The sequence below is a fragment of the Dendrobates tinctorius genome, unplaced genomic scaffold (genome assembly GCF_039654945.1).
Source record: "Dendrobates tinctorius isolate UK_male_01 unplaced genomic scaffold, ASM3965494v1 ptg000250l, whole genome shotgun sequence".
NCBI lineage: Eukaryota > Metazoa > Chordata > Amphibia > Anura > Dendrobatidae > Dendrobates > Dendrobates tinctorius.
The window spans coordinates 25,233,986-25,251,532 of NW_027361917.1; the positions used below are offsets into that span (position 1 = coordinate 25,233,986).

Here is a 17,547-nt window from a genome sequence, read left to right on the forward strand (position 1 = left end):
AGCACTCCATACTCATTAAAGACATGTGCAGGTACTGTGACAACTGCGGGCAGGAAAGCCACTGACTACCAAATTGAGTCCTTAGACGGACAATTCTGCCCGCCATTACCCACTATCATCGAGTGTAACCAGATCCCAGACAATAGATCTGAAATACCTACACCAGATGTGGCAATCCATCATGCTCACGTGAAACGCATTAGCAAACCTTATACCGGAACTCGACCCTCAGGCACAGATAATACTGCTGTTGGGAAGAGATAACCTACAGGTTCATAAAGTGAGAAGTCATATCAATGGTGTCAGGAACACCGCACTGAACTTGCTCACTGAGCCAGTGCGCGTGTCCTGAGTAAAGCGAACAGTGCTCAAAGGTATCTGTGAAGCGGGCAGCAGCCGAGTAGATGCGTACTTCAGAGCCGCAGGACCTAAAGCACGTGCCTGCTAGGGGCGTGGCCTAAACTCCATATAGCTAGGAGCTGCGAGATAACTCCTAGCAGGGTAACTGCGAGACAAAGTTACCAGGGGGCATAGACAGGGAGAATAGTCAAGACGTAGCCAATGAGTCATACACAGAGATAGCTGCAAAGGTACAAGAGGGACGAGCAGAGAGTAGTCAGGTCACAGGCAATGAGTCATACACAGAGATAATAATGCAGTACAAAATCAACAGGCAAACTCACAACGGGAAACAGAACCGGGTCAGAACCATATAAACAAGCTATAGCAACAAACAGGCACACAGGGGTCAGCACAGTAGGCCAAAGGCAAAAGTCTAACTGGCAGGGATTGAAGCTTCCCAGGGGTTTAAGAAGCTCTCCCAGAACCAGAAAGAGGCCACAATCATTAACCCCAGGTGTGCAGCTCAAAAACCTGCACTGGGATCATGACAAATGGACTCCACAATGCCCCTTATGCACAAACGCTAGGATGGGTCATAATAGGAAACGTGTGCTTGGGACACATGCACGCCCCATCTTCTGTGACAAGTATGCTAACAAATATGTTGTTTCAACTTTGCAACAATGAGTTCCATGTCAAGGAACTACCACACAGCATCCAACTACCCAATAATTTAATAGACATTACTCATGACAGCAGTATGATTTCAGGAAGCTATGAGGATCAGTTGGGGTGCACAGTCTTCCAGAGAACTAAGCAAGACAACCAAGTGGCAATTTCGGTAGAGGACAAGTTGTTCCTAGAGGTAATGGACAAGGTACTCGTAAAAGAAGAGACCAACAGCTGGGCCGCACCTCTTCCCTTCAGAACCCACAGACTACGTCTACCAAACAACAGAGATCAGGCATTCAAACGTTTCTCCTCTCTCAAACATAATCTGCAAAAGAAGCCAGAGATGAGAGATCACTTCTTCTCCTTCATGTCAAAGATTTTTGAGAACTGCCTTGCAGAACCAGCTCCCACTCTCAAAGACTCTGAAGAATGCTGGTTCCTACCCATGTTTGGAGTATACCACCCTAAGAAACTGGGCCAGATTAGAGTAGTGTTTGACTCCAGTGCTAACTTTGATCATCTCTCCCTGAATGATGTACTACCGACAGGACCAGACCTCCATAACAAACGGCTGGGAGTACTTATGCGCTTCCGTAAGGATTCCATTGCCTTCATCGCTGACATCCAGCAAATGTTCCATTGTTTCCTTGTGAGAGAGAGAGAGACAGGAACTTCCTAAGATTCTTCTGGTACAGAGACAATGATCCTACTAAAGAAGTCACAGAATAACGAATGAGAATGCACATCTTTGGCAATGGCCCTTTTCCTGCAGTCGCCATCTATGGACTCAAAAGGTCAGCTCAAGAAGGAGAAACAGAATATGGATCAGATGTCAGACAATTCATAGAAGACTTTTATGTTGATGACTGTCTGAAAGCTATGCCTTCAAATGAGACTGCCATCAGTGTTCTCAGGAGAGCCCAAGAGATGCTTGCTTGCTCCAACCTCAGGCTTCACAAAATGGCTTCAAACAGCCAAGAACTCATGAAAGCATTCCCTGCACAAGACTTATGTAACGGTCTCAGAGACCTAGACCTGGGGTCAGACCCCACACCAATGCAACGCAGCCTCGGGCTTCTATGGAATCTTCAGTCAGACACTTTCACCTTTCAGGTCAGCCAGGAAGAAAAGCCTTTCACATGCAGAGGTGTCCTGTCTACCATCAACAGCCTGTACGATCCCTTGTGTTTTGCAGCTCCTGTTACTATACAAGGCAAAGCCATACTAAGAGACTTAACTTAGGAGACTTCTAACTGGGATGCACCTCTGCCACCTGATAAGAGAACCCAGTGGGAAGTATGGAAGAACTCTCTAGCAGCCCTCTCCAACCTGAATGTACCAAGGCCATACACCCCTGAGCCATCTACAGAGATACAGAGCCAAAGACTGTATGTATTTGCAGATGCTTCTATCAAAGCAATTGCTGCTGTTGCCTATCTCAAAACTGTGGACTCCAAATGTCAGAGCCACATTGGATTCGTTATGGGAAAAGCCAAACTTGCTCCACAACCAGAGTATACTATACCAAGGTTAGAACTTTGTGCTGCAGTCCTAACCGTCAAGTTAGCAGAGTTCATCGCATCCGAGATGGATATCGACCTGACACAAGCCAAGTTCTACTCAAACAGCAAAGTTGTCCTGGGATACATCCACAATGAAACCAGGCGATTCTACGTTTGTCAGAGAGTGCTACGAATTAGGAGATCAGTTCATCTAAAACAGTAGCATTACATTCCTACGGACCAAAACCCTGCAGATCATGCAACTAGAGCAGTTGACGCAAGTCGACTAGAGAGCACAGCATGGCTCTCAGGACCAAAACTATTGTACACTGAGGAACGTTGCACAGACACCTTTGAAATGATAGGAGAGGACTCAGATGCTGAAATCCGCCCTCAGGTGTCCACGCTTCATACAGTGACTTCTGTTATTCAGCTTGGATCCCACAGATTTGACAAATTTTCAAGTTGGAAGTCACTTACTGGAGCCATTACCTGTCTGACTCATATAGGTTGCTCATTCAAGATCACCAGAGCTTATGACACAGAAAACTATAAAGGTTGGCATCTCTGCAAAAACACCTATGTTGCCTCCGACTTGAAATCTTCCAGAAACCACATCATCTCCACAGTTCAGAGAGAAGCCTACTCTGTGGAAATCCAATGTCTCATTAACAAAGCTCCAATACTAGTGAGCAGCTCATTGAGAAAACTCGACCCATTCATCGACAACAATGGCCTGCTGAGAGTAGGAGGTCGACTCTAAGAAGCTAAAATGGATTTTGAGGAGAAATTCCCTCTTATCATTCCTGGAAAATGTCATGTTGCTTACTTAATCGTACAACACTACCACAATCTGGTCAAACACCAAGGAAGAATATTCACAGAAGGAGTCATCAGAACTGCTGGCCTGTGGATTGTCGGTGCAAATAAACTCATCTGTAGTGTTATCTACAAATGTATTACCTGCCGTAAGCTTCATGGATCCACTCAGACCCAAAAAATGGATGACCTACCAGCAGATAGACTCAACCCAGACCCTCCTTTTACCAACGTTGGTCTCGATGAGTTTGGACCTTGGTCAGTTGTTGCTCGTCACATGAGAGGCGAACAAGCCAATAGTAATCGTTAGGCCGTCATGTTTACCTGTCTGTCAATCAGAGCCGTCCACATAGAGCTCATTGAGTCACTTGACACCTCAAAATTCAATTCTTTGAGATGTTTCATTGCCATCCGTGGTCCTATCAAACATATACGTTCAGACAGAGGTACCAACTTCATTGGTGCAGTGAAGGAATTGGGCATATCCTCAAATCTAGACCATAAGACTCTAGAGCGGTTCCTCAGTGACCAAAGTTGCACATGGTCATTCAACCCACCTCACTCCTCACACATGGATGGATCTTGGAATCGAATGATTGGTCTAGTACGAAGAATTCTTGACTCTACTCTTCTTCAGGAAGGAGCAGCAAGACTTACCAACGAAAGCCTAACCACCTTCATGGCAGAAGCCGCAGCTATAATCAATGCAAGGCCCTTGGTTCCAGTTCCTAATGACCATGAGGAGCCCTTGTTATTGACTCCAGCTACTCTCCTAACCCTGAAAACAGGACTATCCAGTGCCCATCCAGGAGGATTTGATGCTAAGGACCTCTACAAGCGCCAATGGAGGCAGGTACAAAGTCTCGCCAATACATTCTGGGACAGGTGGTGCAAACAGTATTTGTCTACCTTGCAGCCACGGACAAAGTGGTAATCTACCAGACCTAATCTTCGGATTAGTGACCTCGTCCTTGTGAAAGACTGTCAGGCCCATCGTTACCAGTGGCCACTTGGACTAGTGACTGCAACATTCCCGAGTAAAGATGGCAATGTCCACAAAGTTGAACTCAGGATGGCCAAAGGAGATGGATCTAAGACATTCTCCAGACCAGTGGCTGAACTGGTCCTATTGTTATCTTCAGAGGATAGGAATTGTGGCATCCGTTCAATGCCAGACGGGGAGTGTTCTGTCTCCGACATAATTAATGACTCTTGAACTGCCTATTTTGATAACATACAATGATTTCTGTATGTACAGAATGTTCAGATTTCCATAGTTTATTGTTTAGTGCTTTTGGCTCAATATAGTGGCCAAAGTCATAACTGCATGTTATTATGCATTGTGCTTCCTGTATTTTCTTTCCCTCCAACTCACAATGCATCCTGGGTAAGTTTGCAAAGTACCATGGTCTATTCCAGCCCCCTTTTTCTCTTCAGTCTGCCATTTCAAGTCTGCATACTGGAAGCACCTCTTCGCTTTAGCATCGCTGGTAGGTTATATTTTCCCTCTATACATCCCTATCTCTCATATTAGCCAGCTTAGTTAGTTCCCCTGCTCAGTTATTAGTGCAGATTGTGTATGCCTATGTATATTGTGTATTTCTATGAACACAGCACTGATTCTATGTATCTGCTTTGTATTGTAGTTTCACCATCTATATACCTATATTCAATAAACCACAGAGTCAACTACAGTCTACCTTATTGGACCTCGGTATAGCGGTTTAGCTGCTTGTTAAGCTTTATGAATCCTGTTCATTTAGTGAAGACATGACAAGCGCTGTTTGACTTTTTTGGCTGGAATTCAGATCGGACGCTATGTCGCGTTTGGAGAGCCCCTGATGTGCCTAAACAGTATAAATCCCCCACAAGTGACACCATTTTGGAAACTAGACCCCCCATGGAGCTTATGTAGATGTGTGGTGAGCACTTTGAACCCCCAAGTGCTTCACAGAAGTTTTATAACATAGAGCCATGAAAATAAAAACATCTCTTTTTCCACAAAAATGAACTATTTGCCCCCAAATTTTTATTTTCACAAGGGTAACAGGAGAAATAGGGTGCCAAAAGTGGTTGTGCAATTTGTCCTGAGTACGCTGATACCCCATATGTTGGGGAAAACCACTGTGATCGCCTTATTGCGATCTTTGGGAGGTAGAATGAACAAATAAACAAAAGGTGAAGAATTGGTTTTATTTTTTACGCCGTTGCTCGTGCGGTATTAGTGATATGGCGACTTTATTCCTCAGGTCGGTGCAATTACAGCGATACCAGATTAATATCCTTTTTTTATGTTTAGCTTCTGTCACACACTAAAAGAGGCTTTTTTTGTAAGAAATTTTTGCATCTCCGTATTTTAAGAGCTATGATTTTTTCTATATTTCGGCCGACAGAGTCATGTGCAGGCTTGTTTTTTGTGGGACGAGCTGACGTTTTTATTGGTACCATTTTCGGGCACATAACATTTTTTGATTGCTTTTTATTCCGATTTTTGTGGAGGCAGAATGAACAAAAACCAGCAATTCAGGAATTGGTAAGGCAGCTTTATTCTTTGGGTCACTACGATTACAACGATACCTCATTTATATTTTTTTATGTGTTGGCGTTTTTTTTACACAATAAAAACTTTTATAGAAAAAATAATTATTTTTGCATCACTTTATTCTGAGAACTATAACTTTTTTATTTTTCGCTGATGCTGTATGGCGGCTTGTTTTTTGTGGGACAAGATGACGTTTTCAGCAGTACCATGTATATTTATATCTGTCTTTTTGATTGCGTGTTATTGCACTTTCTCCAAGTGGTATGATGGACTTTAACAGGTTAATGTGCTTCTTTTTGCCTTGGCTATATGTTTTGGGTCATTGTCTTGCTGGAAGACCCAGCCACGACCCATTTTAAATGTTCTGGTGGAGAGAAGGAGGTTGTCACTAGGGATTTTATGGTACATCGCTCCATCCTTTCTTCCATTGATGCGATGAAGTAGTCCTGTGCTCTTAGCAGAAAAACACTCCTAAAATGTTTCAACTTGCATGCTTGACAGTGTGGATGGTGTTCTTTGGGTCATAGGCAGCATTTCTCTTCCTCCAAACTTGGCGAGTTGAGTTAATGCCAAAGAGCTCAATTTTTGTCTCATCTGACCGCAGCACCTTCTCCCAATCACTCACAGAATTCATTGGCAAACTTCAGACGGGCCCGCACATGTGCCTTCTTGAGCAAGGGGACTTTGCAGGCACTGTAGGATTTTAAACCATACTGGCGTAATGTGTTACCAATGGTTTTCTTGGTGACTGTGGTCCCAGCTGCCTTGAGATCATTAACAAGTTCCCCCTGTGTAGTTTTGGGCTGATCTATCACCTTCCTCATGATCAAGCATACCCCATGAGGTGAGATTTTGCATGGTGCCCCAGATCGATGTTGATTGACAGTCAATTTGTATTTCTTCCATTTTCTTACTAGTTCACCGACAGTTGTCTTCTTCTCACCCAGTTTCTTACTAATGGTTTTGTAGCCCATTCCAGCTTTGTGCAGGTCTATGATCTTGTCCCTGACATCCTTAAAAAGCTCTTTGGTCTTGCCCATGTTGTAGAGGTTAGAGTCTGACTGATTAACTGAGTCTGTGGACATGAGTCTTTTATAAAAGGTGATTATGTGAGGGTGGTTTCACATTAGCGTTTCCAGCAGCAGCGTCGGCCTGCGCACGGCTGCCGCTAAGCCCCACCCCCTGCTGCGCCTCCTCCGGTAGCTCCGCCTAGGGGCGCATGACGCTGCATGTGACCTGCGTCCCCTATCTTTAGCACTGGGGACGCAGGCCGTGCACAGGTATGCGTTTGGCGGCGCATGCATCCTTTTGACGATGCGCCGACTAGCGCCAATCGCAACCTGTTGCGATTTGGTGCGCTCGGCGCACCGTCAAAAGAAAGCATGCGCCGCCAAACGCATACCTGCGCACGGCCTGCGTCCCCAGTGCTAAAGATAGGGGACGCAGGTCGCATGCAGCGTCATGCGCCCCTAGGCGGAGCTACCGGAGGAGGCGCGGCAGCGGGCGGGGCTTAGCGTCGGCCGTGCGCAGGCCGACGCTGCTTCTGGAAACGCTAATGTGAAACCACCCTAAGACAGCTGTCTTTAACGCAGGTAACGAGTTGATTAGGAGCATCATAGGTCTGTAGGAGCCAGAACTCTTAATGGTTGGTAGGGGATCAAATACTTATTTCTCACTGGAAAAAGCAAATGTATATAATTTATACAATGTGATTTTCTGGATTTTATTTTTTATATTCTATCTCTCAATGTTAAAATTAACCTACCCCTAAATTATAGACTGTTCATGTCTTTGTCAATAGGCAAACTTACAAAATCAGCAAGGGATCAAATAATAATTATTTCCCTCACTGTACTAGTGGTTTTCTGAGGAATCTCCTGCCATGCTAAATGTACTTAGGCATGAAAATCATCAAGATCTGCTGTTAGCAGCTCTCTTTGCAATTGCAAACCAATGATGTCACAGATGTGATTGATGGGAGACAAGGGTAAGGGGCAGGAGTGAACATAGAAATCATGGGGCCTCATAGCAGAAGTTCTAACTGGGTCCACATCCAAAAAAGGCTAAAAATAAAATAATTGTTGGGGTCACAGAAGAGCTTATCTCACAACTTTGCAGCCTTTACATAGTAATTTTCCTCCTGCTCAAATCCTAGTTTCCTCTTTCATTACCCCCATAAAGTATGATGCCACAAAATGTGACCCCCAAACACAGTATGATACCCACATGGTGAATTCTTCCACCTTAACCTGCACAGTATAATGACCTTACTGTACTCCCCCCTCAGCTGCCAAGGCAAAATATGTTGACCCCAACACAGTATGATCCCCCAACTGTTACCCTCAGACAGCCCTCCATGCAGTATAATTGGCCTACATATAGTATATTAGCCCTCACACCTCACCACACTGTATAATGGCCCCCACTAGCCCTTCAAACAGTATAATCTCCCCCACACAGCATGATGGATCTCGCACAAATCGTCATACTGTAGAATTGCTTGCATACAGTATAATCTCCCCCCACATAGCCCTTCAAATATTATAATGGTCCCACATAACCTTCCATATGGTAAAATTTGCCCCCATAATCCTCCATAGAATATAATGCACTCCCCATGGTCCTTCATAGTATATAATGTGCTTCCCCTGGTTCTCCATACCAAATAATGCAACCCCCATGGTCCTGCACACCATATAATGCACCCTCCATACCATATAATGCACCCCCCCCATGGTCCTCCATACCATATAATGCACCCCCCATGGTCCTCCATACCATATAATGCACCCTCCCATGGTCCTCCATACCATATAGTGCACCCACCCATGGTCCTCCATACCATATAGTGCACCCACCCATGGTCCTCCATACCATATAATGCACCCCCCAAGGTCCTCCATACCATATAATGCACCCCCCCATGGTCCTCCATACCATATAATGCACCCCCCATGGTCCTCCATACCATATAGTGCACCCCTCCATGGTCCTCCATACCATATAATGCACCCCCCCATGGTCCTCCATACCATATAATGCACCCCCCCATGGTCCTCCATACCATATAATGCACCCCCCCATGGTCATCCATACCATATAATGCACCCCCATTGTCCTCCATACCATATAATGCACCCCCCATGGTCCTCCATACCATATAATGCACCTCCCATGGTCCTCCATACCATATAATGCACCCCCATTGTCCTCCATACCATATAATGCACCCCCCCATGGTCCTCCATACCATATAATGCACCCCCCCATGGTCATCCATACCATATAATGCACGCCCCCATGGTCCTCCATACCATATAATGCACCCCCCATGGTCATCCATACCATATAATGCACGCCCCCATGGTCCTCCATACCATATAATGCACCCCCCCATGGTCATCCATACCATATAATGCACGGCCCCATGGTCCTCCATACCATATAATGCACCCCCCATGGTCCTCCATACCATATAATGCACCCCCCCATGGTCATCCATACCATATAATGCACGCCCCCATGGTCCTCCATACCATATAATGCACCCCTATTGTCCTCCATACCATATAATGCACCCCCCATGGTCCTCCATACCATATAATGCACCCCCCATGGTCCTCCATACCATATATTGCACCCCCCCATGGTCCTCCATACCATATAATGCACCCCCCATGGTCCTCCATACCATATAATGCACCCCCATGGTACTCCATACAATATACTGCACCCCCCATGGTCCTCCATACCATAAAATGCACCCCCCCATTGTCCTCCATACCATATAATGCACCCCCCATGGTACTCCATACAATATAATGCACTCTCCATGGTCCTCCTTATAATGTAAGGCTGAGTGCAGACGGGGTTTTGAGCCCTGCGGATTTTTCCGTGCAGAATGGAAGAAAACCGCAGGTCAAATGACCTGCATTTTTCCTGCGGATTTCTTCCATTTTTCACGCGGTTTTCATGCGGTTTTTGTGCGGTTTTCTTGTGGTTTTTGTGCAGTTTCCCCCTGCGGATTTGGTGACAGGGGAGATAGAAAACCGCACAAAAGAAGTAACATGCTGTGGATTTTGTACCGCAGGAAAAATCCGCAGCGTCTGCACAGCGTTTTTTTTTTTCATTCATTTTAAAGCTACTGTACATCACAATGTGGATATGCAACGTTTCTGTGCGGTAAAATCCGCTGCGGATCCGCTATATATCCGCATCGTGTGCACATGGCCTTATGCTCCCCCATTGTCCTCCACACTCTATTATGGCCACCAGCCACTGATTTTAAAAAAAAAAAAAAAATACAATACTCACCTCTCTTCGTTCCACTCGTGCAGGAACATGGTCTGATCATACCATAGCTCCTGGGCCGGAGAGAAGGCAAAAGAGGGGATAAAGACAGGACAGCATGGGATTACAGCTGCTGCTTTCTGTGAGGTAAAACATTTCCTTCTTTAAAAACCTATTTTCCCTCACAGAAACAAATCAGCTGTGATCCCCTGCTGTCCTGTCTGTATCCTCTCTTTTGCTTCCTCACCTGCCCAGGAGATGTGCTATGAACAGGCCATGTCCCTGCAAAGTCAGACACAGCTATTACACAGTACACAGCAGGGGCACATTTATAAGATTATCTCCGCACCGGAACACTATTTATTAACACATCCAATTGTAGAAGTTATTATTCTTCCAAGATCTATTGATTAAAATGTACTTTTATTTGTGGGTAAAACCTCTTTATATATGCTAATGTGGCCTGCAGCATTGCCAGATTTGATTCCCATGGAACACATCTAAGATGTCATCTTTCTGCAATTGCAAAGGGAGCTGCCAGCATTGGATCGTGATGATTTTCCTGCCCAGGTGCATTCAGTGTGGCAGAACATTCCTCTGTGATGAAGCTGTAAGTGTGGGAACTGCTGCGATTGAATTTGCGAATCCGTAACATGGCCATCTATCCTGCGATTTCCGGAATTCCATGACTTTTCCTTCTGTGTGTTGCATTGTCAATGTTCAGGCCTGTATATATGATGCACTGTCGATTATGTAAGGCATATGGCATATCATCTCTCGCCTTGACTACTGCAACCTCATGCTCTGCGGCCTCCCCTCAAACACTCTCGCACCCCCTCCAATCTATTCTAAACTCTGCTGCCCGACTAATCCACCTGTCCCCCCGCTATTCCCCAGCTTCTCCCCTCTGTCAATCCCTTCACTGGCTCCCAATTGCCCAGAGACTCCATTACAAAACCCTAACCATGACATACAAAGCCATCCACAACTTGTCTCCTCCATACATCTGTGACCTCGTCTCCCGGTACTTTCCTGCACGCAACCTCCGATCCTCACAAGATCTCCTTCTCTACTCCCCTCTTATCTCCTCTTCCCACAATCGCATACAAGATTTCTCTCGCGCATCACCTCTACTCTGGAACTCTCTACCACAACATATCAGACTCTCACCTACCATCGAAACCTTCAAAAAGAGCCTGAAGACCCACCTCTTCCGACAAGCCTATAACCTGCAGTAACCACCGATCGACCAAACCGCTGCACGACCAGCTCTACCCTCGCCTACTGTATTACCACCCATCCCTTGAAGATTGTGAGCCCTCGCGGGCAGGGTCCTCTCTCATCCTGTACCAGTTATGACTTGTATTGTTTAAGATTATTGTACTTGTTTTTATGTATACCCCCCTCACATGTAAAGCGCCATGGAATAAATGGCGCTATAACAATAAATAATAATAATAATATGGTGCATGTATCGGTATATTCTGTATATTATACAGCTAATCTATGATGCATGTATGGGTAGACATTGCTTTTCCCTCTCCTATGACATTACCAGCGCTTCTATCCTCTGCTCCTCAGCATTTGCTGTGACTTCGCTACAATGTACACAGTCACATTCCCGGGAAGTGTCTGCCATGTTATGTACGATCAGCCGCAATAGTAATAAAGTTGCATGGAGAAAAAAAAAACATTGTGTTGCTGCTCGAGCTGAGGACGGGGGTGTGGCTAGACAGGCTAATCACGTGTTAGTGGCAGGCAGCTCTTCTGTCCTCCCAGCAGCGCGCAGGCGCGGTGCGAGCCTCTTCCAACGGCCGCTGAGCGCAACTGTCGGGAGAGAACGCAGGGGGAAATAAACAACAATAACAACAACACCTGAGTGACGCCGCGAGCGGCTTCCGGCCACAACACCGGCGCCTGCCGGACACGGGAAGGCGGCCTGGGCGGCAGGCCGAGAGGAGGGAGCTGGGGTGTCTCCGCTCACACGGCCGGCGGGGGCGCTGGGGTCTCCCTGTGACGCCTGCACCGTCCATGCACCGGGGCGGAGATGAGCTGCCGGTGATTCGGTTGTCATTGGCGCTGTCAGGGCCGCGGCCTCCTTTCTCGCCGGAGCGGTCGTGGGGTGACGGTCCGCGGCGCCCGTGTGTGCTGCATGTCTGCACACAGCTGTCATATATGTGCAGGCCGCCGCCCCCCATCTGCCCGCACAGGGGCGCTGCGTGTCCCCTCCATATGCTGCCCCTAGTAGGGGGCGCTCTGTGCACGGACGATCGGCTGCCTTAATCCTGACCGCTGCTGCCTCCTCTTAAAGGGACCCGCTCTTGTGGGCCGTGTGACAGCGCTCGTGGAGCAAGCTCCTGCAGGTGCCAGTGTGCTGCAGGCCCCGTCCAGCCATGCAGGCGCCCCAGCTCCAGTACGACTTCTTCAGTGAAGAGAATGCCCCCAAGTGGCGGAATCTGCTGGTGTCCTCCCTGAAGAAGGTAAGACATTCCCGGCCTCTATGCCCCACCATAAATCTGCCATAGTCTCCGATACCCCGTGTCCCGCAGCCAATGGCAGAGCTGGTCTTTATTACAGCCAGTTAGATCACGGCTTTCATTTTTCGATTGGAGGTCAGAAAGTGAAAGACGTAATCTGATTGGTCCCTGCGGGGAAGCAATCTGTGCGTCATGTGATGTGCTTCTCTCCGACTTATGGTTTCACGGTGTGTAAGATGGACTAAGACGCTGTCACTAAACTCGTGTTTTCTATTTTGTAGGAATGTAAACTCCCTGTACGTCCATGGGATCCCTGTCCTTAGAAACCACACAGACTGTTGAAAAGTCAGGGATGGACATCCCCTTTAAGTCTCCTACAGATCAGCGGTGGTCCTGATTATGAGACCCACACTGAGCAAAGAAAAGAGAGCTCAGCAGCCCTCACCAGCTCCCCGAGAGTGCTCTAAGTGGAGTATGGGCTGGATTCTCTGCGCGCACACTCACGGAGAAGGTGCATGCTTCTGAGCAGTCTCTTTGGAGACTGGTGTGGCACTGATCTGTAAGGAGTCTATGGGGTGTAAGAACGTTTGTGGATGCAGCTCACCTGACACCTACGTGTGCTCAGTCTGTTCCTGGGCCTCCTCTCCTGGGAGGTGTCAAGCAGCTTTGTTCAAAAATTCTTCATTGTGACTTGATTAACACGGCAGCATGGGCATCAAAAATACCTGCAGCTTTTCGAGTCAAGATATATCTACGATTAAGTCGGCTAGACTCGAAATGCCGAGGTGTTTTTTTTTTTAATGACCATGTTACTATTTTAATAAAATCACAATGAACAAGTTTTGCTTTTAATTTACTTTGCTGGATTGAAAACCTTTTTTCATCACTTGGAGTTTAAAGGGAGTGTTCACCCCCAAATAAATGTTCGGCGCGCTGTGCAGCCGGATCCTGTGTAGTGCGCACAGTGTTAGGGATGTGGCCTCACTCGCAGTTTCTGGCGGTCGTCACGCTGCCGCAGGTGTGCGATAGGATTTTACTAGACGCTCACGTGCCGACTTCAGCCACTTACCCAGTATTCTATTGAGAAGCGGCAGAGACTCTAGTCTGCAGGCCACCCGACTGCGAGCAAATCGCTGACAGCCATGTGATGACTACTGGAACCAGCAAGCGGAGCCGAATCCTACCAAGGTGTGCATTATACCTCGATAGTCTTTTGCAAACGGTGCCGCTTACCAAAAATGTACTCTCTGTCGACGACCCTTTTTACGATCCTATGAAATATATATATCTAATATATAAAGCTCAAGTGTGTGTGTGTATGTCCGGGATAGGCATCCGCACCGTCGCAGCTACAGCCACAAAATTTGGCACAGTCACACGTCTGGACCCCGAGAGCGTCATAGGCTATGTTTTGAGGCGAAATTTTAACCCCGCGCGTTCCAATTCACCAAACAATTTTGCCCCTGTCTACATAATGGGGAAAAAGTGTGTATCAAGCCCCGCCCCTCATGATGTCACAATGGTTGCCATGGCGACGCTGATGTCATCAAGCCCCGCCGCTCATTATGATGTCATAATGGTTGACTATGGGATGGAGGACGTGTGGATGGGAATATGGGCACTGGACTGTGGGATGGAGGATATGTAAGATGGGTATATGGGCACTGGACTGGGATGGAGGATGTGTTATGGGTATATGGGCACGGGACTATGGGAAGGTGGATATGTATGACGGGTATATGGGCACGGGACTATGGGATGGAGAGTATGTATGACGGGTATATGGGCACGGGACTATGGGATGGAGGATGTGTGATGGGTATATGGGCACTCGACTGGGATGGAGGATGTGTATGATGGGTATATGGGCATGGGACTATGAGATGAAGGATGTGTGATGGGTATATGGGCACTCCACTATGGAATGGCGAATATGTATGATGGGTATATGGGCACAGGACTATGGGATGGAGGATGTGTGATGGGTATATGGGTATGGGCCTATGGGATGGCGAATATGTATGATGGGTATATGGGCATGGGCCTATGGGATGGAGGATGTGTGATGGGTATATGGGTATGGGCCTATGGGATGGCGAATATGTATGATGGGTATATGGGCATGGGACTATGGGATGGAGGATATGTATGATGGGTATATGGGCACAGGACTATGGGATGGAGGATAATTATAATTTGCTATAACTAACCACAGTTAGTTACTATGCCCGGGCAGCGCCGGGCTCTTCAGCTAGTCTTAATATATAAAGCTCAATGTGGGTGGGTGTGTGTGTGTATGTCCGGGATTGGCATCCGCACCGTGGCAGCTATAGCCATAAAATTTGGCACAGTCACACGTCTGGACCCCGAGAGCGTCTTAGGCTATGTTGTGAGGCGAAAAATTAATTTTAACCCCGCGCATTCCAATTCACCAAACAATTTTGCCCCTATCTACATAATGGGGAAAAAGTGTGTGTATCAAGCCCGCCCCTCATTATGAGGTCATGATGTTTGCCATGGCGACGCTAATGTCATAATAGGTTCCAATGGCAAAGATGCTGTCACAATGGTTGCCAAGGTGACGATGATGTCTTAATAGGTTGCAGTGGTGACGGTTGTGTCATAACGGTTGCCATGGTGATTATGTCACAATGGGTATATGGGCACGGGACTATGGGATGGAGGATGTGTGATGGGTATATGGGCACTGGACTATGGGATGGAGGATGTGTGATGGGTATATGGGCACTGGACTATGGGATGGTGGATATGTGTGATGGGTATATGGGCACGGGACTATGGGATGGTGGATATGTGTGATGGGTATATGGGCACGGGACTATGGGATGGTGGATATGTGTGATGGGTATATGGGCACGGGACTATGGGATGGTGGATATGTGTGATGGGTATATGGGCACGGGACTATGGAATGGAGGATATGTGTGATGGGTATATGGGCATGGGACTATGGGATGGAGGATGTGTGATGGGTATATGGGCACTCCACTATGGGATGGCGAATATGTATGATGGGCATGGGACTATGGGATGGAGGATATGTATGTTGGGTATATGGGCACGGGCCTATGGGATCGTGGATATGTATGATGGGTATATGGGCACTCGACTATGGGATGGCGAATATGTATGATGGGCATGGGACTATGGGATGGAGGATATGTATGTTGGGTATATGGGCACGGGCCTATGGGATCGTGGATATGTATGATGGGTATATGGGCACGGGACTATGGGATGGAGGATAATTATAATTTGCTATAACTAACCACAGTTAGTTACTATGCCTGGGCAGCACTGGGCTCTTCGGAGCTTTTATATATATACTAGCTGAAGTTTGAATACACAAACTTGTTTGCAGTTGTGTCACTTTCCAGATATGTTTGCCAGGAGGAGTGTTTTTTTTTTTTTTTTTTTTTTTTTTTAATACTGGGGCTATATGGTGACTTTGGTCCTGCAGCAATAAATGGGTTGTTTGAGGCCTTAACATTAATGGCCTGTCCTTAGGATTGGTCATCAATGTCTGTTCATTGGGGCTGAAACCCCCGACACCCCCAACGATCAGCTGTTCCAGGTGGCGGGCGTAACGGCATAGCGTACCACCATCAGCTATATAATGGCCGGGTACTGAACATCCACCACTTAGCCACCAACGGGTCATGTTTTCAGGATCTCCTTAGCATTGCCCATGTGATAATTGCATCACCAGGAAAGGCAAGAATTCCATCACCTATGCAATGCTAAGGAAATCCTCAAAACATGACCTGTTGAGGAACACTGAAATAGGAGGCGGATGTGCAGTACCCTGTGGCGGCCACTATCAGAAGATGGAGCAGCTCGGCAAGTGAGTACTTCCAGCTGGCAGCTGCTGACACTGATAACAGCTGATCAACAGGGGTGTCAGACCCCAACCGATCAGACATTGATCACCTATCCTAAGAATGTCAATAATGAAAAATTAGTGGACAGCCTCTTTTAATATCGGAGATGCTCAACCAAAGTTGCCTTGTTAAAAAAAAAAAAAAAAATATTTTAGTCAAAAGAACAAAATCCGAGCTGTTAGGGCCAGAATTCCAGTTGTAAACAATAGCTGTGGCCAAAGTCGCCTTGCGGCCTTAGCTTTTCTGATCCCGACTGATGACCCAAACTTACATGTTAAGTAATTGGTCTTATGGATGTCTCTTTAACCTACAATGGATGTATCACACACCCAATACACTGTAGACCCGTCATGTTATGTCAAGACTATCGCCAGTTTTGGGAAACCTCCATCAGTCCACGGCCTAGCTTTCTCAATATCCCAGAGACCAAATTTTGCTATTTATATAGAGACAGACAGTGATGAACCTCTCGCTGTTTTAACTAGCTATATTTTCTTTTCAGGATCTTAGAAAAATTGGGTGAAAATTTCATTTGATAGATGTATTGATGGCCATATACTGGTTGTCAGGATAATTTACTGAAAACAGATTGGTCATTGGATGACCTAGTACAAACACCATACGTTATTAAATGGGTGTCTTAGATCAGGTGAGACTGGTGTGCTTCCTGTGAAAACCTGCATTAGAACGGCTGTATAATCCTTTTTTGAAAGTTTTCTTAAAGTTGGTTTTATAATAGCAGGCGGCCACATTTTGCAACACCATTGTACAGTTACTGTGGCAGATATTCAAAGTAAGTACACCTGCCTCATAAGACCTAATAGATTTGGTTAATAACGTATACATTTTGAATTGTAATGCTTTTGTAAGATTTTTCCGCCTTTATATATTTACTGTGTGTATAAATTTGTGTATGTATATATAATTAAGCATCCATTTTAATGTAACGTTTCACAGTAAGTATGGGTGTGAGATCTATCTAATGTATACATTTTGCCCTG

General features: G+C 46.3%; 1 protein-coding gene across 1 annotated transcript in view; it reads left to right on the forward strand.

The window, feature by feature from the left end:
- The first annotated feature begins 11,944 nt into the window (after nucleotides 1-11,944).
- Nucleotides 11,945-17,547, forward strand: part of SOS1 (SOS Ras/Rac guanine nucleotide exchange factor 1) — a 176,346-nt gene continuing 170,743 nt past the window's right edge. Inside the window, exon 1 of the mRNA XM_073557542.1 lies at nucleotides 11,945-12,647. Within this exon, the coding sequence (XP_073413643.1) occupies nucleotides 12,561-12,647 (87 nt within the window). The 5' untranslated portion in view covers nucleotides 11,945-12,560. The remainder of the gene's footprint in view (nucleotides 12,648-17,547) is intronic.